Source organism: Helobdella robusta, assembly GCF_000326865.2.
Source record: "Helobdella robusta unplaced genomic scaffold HELROscaffold_51, whole genome shotgun sequence".
Taxonomy (NCBI): domain Eukaryota; kingdom Metazoa; phylum Annelida; class Clitellata; order Rhynchobdellida; family Glossiphoniidae; genus Helobdella; species Helobdella robusta.
In genome coordinates, this window is record NW_008705261.1 from 155997 (window position 1) to 158866 (window position 2870).

The 2870-nt window shown below is 30.9% G+C and overlaps 1 protein-coding gene across 1 annotated transcript in view; it reads left to right on the plus strand.

Annotated features, from left to right (window-relative positions):
- HELRODRAFT_178935 (hypothetical protein) overlaps positions 1–983 on the plus strand; it is a gene marked incomplete at both ends in the record, with an annotated part of 5138 nt that extends 4155 nt beyond the window's left edge. Inside the window, 2 exons of the mRNA XM_009027810.1 lie at positions 314–351; positions 930–983. Coding sequence (XP_009026058.1) covers positions 314–351; positions 930–983 — 92 coding nt within the window. The remainder of the gene's footprint in view (positions 1–313; positions 352–929) is intronic.
- Positions 984–2870: the final 1887 nt, after the last annotated feature.

Genomic DNA, 2870 nt, shown 5'->3' on the forward strand with positions numbered 1-2870 from the left:
TATTATTATTTTTGTTATTATCATTGTTATTATAATAATAATAATAATTATTATTATTATTATTGTTATTATTATTATTATTATTATTATTGTTGTTGTTGTTATTATTATTATTATTATTATTATCAAATTATGAGTAATAATAATAATAATAATAAAACTATTTAGTGCACTTGTGATGAGTTGAGAACAGTTGTTGGTGGATGTTTTTCTTCTTGTGATGTTGCTGAGCCGTAAAAATATACAAAAACATTCGAAATACAAAAACAATCACGAATACAACAAAAAAAATGTTTCAACCTACAAACCGCAGAAATATACAAAGTTTGTATTACAACATTTCGAGAAAAGGTATGCGTACATAGTTCCATGCATGCATGTTGGCAGAATTTGTTGTTGTTGTAGTTGTTGTTGCTGTTGTTGTTGTAGTAGAAGTAATAGTAGTAGTAGTAGTTGTAGTAATAGTAGTAGTAGTAGTAGTAGTAGTAGTATTAGTAGTGGTAGTAGGTGTTGTTGTATTGTTGTTGCAGTAGTAGTAGTAGTAGTTGTTGTTGTTGTTGTAGCTGTTGTTGTTAATGTCATGTCAAGTAGTTGTTGTTGTTGTTATAAGTTGACAGCAATCTGAAAAAAGAAAATCCCACAGAAGCACAAAATTGTGTTGACATACTTAGCGTTTATACAGCACACATTACAACACACACAAAACACAACGAACGTACAAACCCTACCAAATGGATTCTAGAAACTATACCAAACAAAGAAAAACATAATAAACAAATCAAAAGAATTACTCAAAAATAGGCATAATAAACAAAACGAAACGAATTAAAGCGAAAAAAAGTTCTCCGTTATTGAATTCTTAGAAATTCTAGTTTTTCAAAAAAAAAAAAAAAAATCTTCTTCATCAAACTTTTTAAAAACAACTACAGTACAAAATCGCGTGTATAAAAATTGCACCGCAAAACATATTTGAATTCTGGTAATTGAGAAATCGAAAATAAATAAATGAATTTTATGAATGAGTGAAAGAAAGAAAGAATGGATGGATGGATGGATGGATGGATGGATGGATGGATGGATGGATGGATGGATGGATGGATGGATGGATGGATGGATGGATGGATGGATGGATGGATGGATGGATGGACGAACGAACGAATGAATGAATGAACGAACGAACGAACGAACGAATGATGAATTAATGAGTGAATTAAAAATGAATTGATGAATGAAAAATAAGAATGACGAAAGGAAGAAATATAAATAAATATACGTGCACTAAATCTTGAAAAGTTAAAAAGTATTTCAAAATAATGGAGAAAAGAAATCCTACAGAAGAAAGTTAACATTGTTTTTTGTGATCATTCATCGAAACCTCTCCGAATGTTCACTTCTTGAAACGAGGCAGACTAACAAACTAAAAATTCAACCAGCAAGTGAAAGCGATTATTCTGGAGTAGGAATATACTGAGCGGTCAAGCAATCTAGACATTAATTGCACAAAGTTACAAAAACGCTACAAAAATATTACAGATTTTATTACAAAACTTACAAAAATATTACACAATTAGCTAAAAAACTGAGAAAACGCTAGAACATTTTGTTTAAAACTTACAAAAATGTAACTTAATTAATTACATACATTACAAAAGTGCTACAAAAATTGTTAGAAAAATTTAAAAATCCTGCCAAAAAACCACCCTAACTTGCAAAAAGTTACATAGGTTGAAAGGCTGAACAAAAACTGCGGACAAAAACAGAAATAAGAAAGTCAGAGCATTTTATCACAGGTGACATGCGTTTTCTTTGAAACAGCATATGCACATGGAACGACAGAGTTTAAATTCAAGACATGAATAGAGTATTGTCGCTAGAACAACTGTTGAACATACCGTATGAAACCATTCAGTTGATTGAGCCAGAATCCGCAAGCTAGCTCGTCAGCCAATACCACCTTATAAATACACCAGTGACAATACCGTCTAGTAAATGTTTTTGTTCGGAATCAAAAATCAGAAAACCTTGTACAAAACCGTCAGTAGATATTTCTCGAAGATTCTGAAACAAGTATTATCCAACAAACGAAAATTTCCAATGGGAAATATGCATTGTATAGGCATTATCTTAGATTCTAAGGTTAGAATCTAAGGTAATACTCTGTAAAGACGATATGATACTGTGTAAAGATAATAATGATATATAGAAATTACCTTAGATTCTAAGGCTTAGAAATCACTAAATGCGCGACGTTTTGAGTCAAAGCCGGCACATTATCATGTTGCCTGAGACTATGTAAAGATCATATGGTATTTTGTAAAGATTATAAGATACTGTGAAAATATCATAAGATACTGTGTAAAGGATCGTATGACATTGCGGACAGATGATATGATACTTTGTAAAGATGATATGATACTGTATAGAGATAATAATGATATACAGAAATTACCAGGCTGAATCAGCCGTTAAAGATGTGCACAAACACAAATTAAGCCAATCAGTGAAACATCATCATTGCATTTTTTTTTTCATTTTTCTTCGCAACCACTATTCCATCACGTCGCGTCATCATCATCATCATCATCATCATCGTCGTCGTCCTCGTCATCTCCACCATTATCATTATCGATGTTTCTGTTATTTTCCATCATCTTCTTCATCTTCTTCATCCTCATCATCATCATCATAGGTTCAAAGTCATTCCTCACAATCCAATTTTAACATTCAATGAGAATAGATCCAGACAAAAAACTTATATAACATCAGTATGTATGTAGTATGTATTATTATTAATGTTATTATTATTATTATTCTTTATTATTAAGAAAAAACTTAATACAGCGTTCGTTATAACAGTCTCCACAAACGCT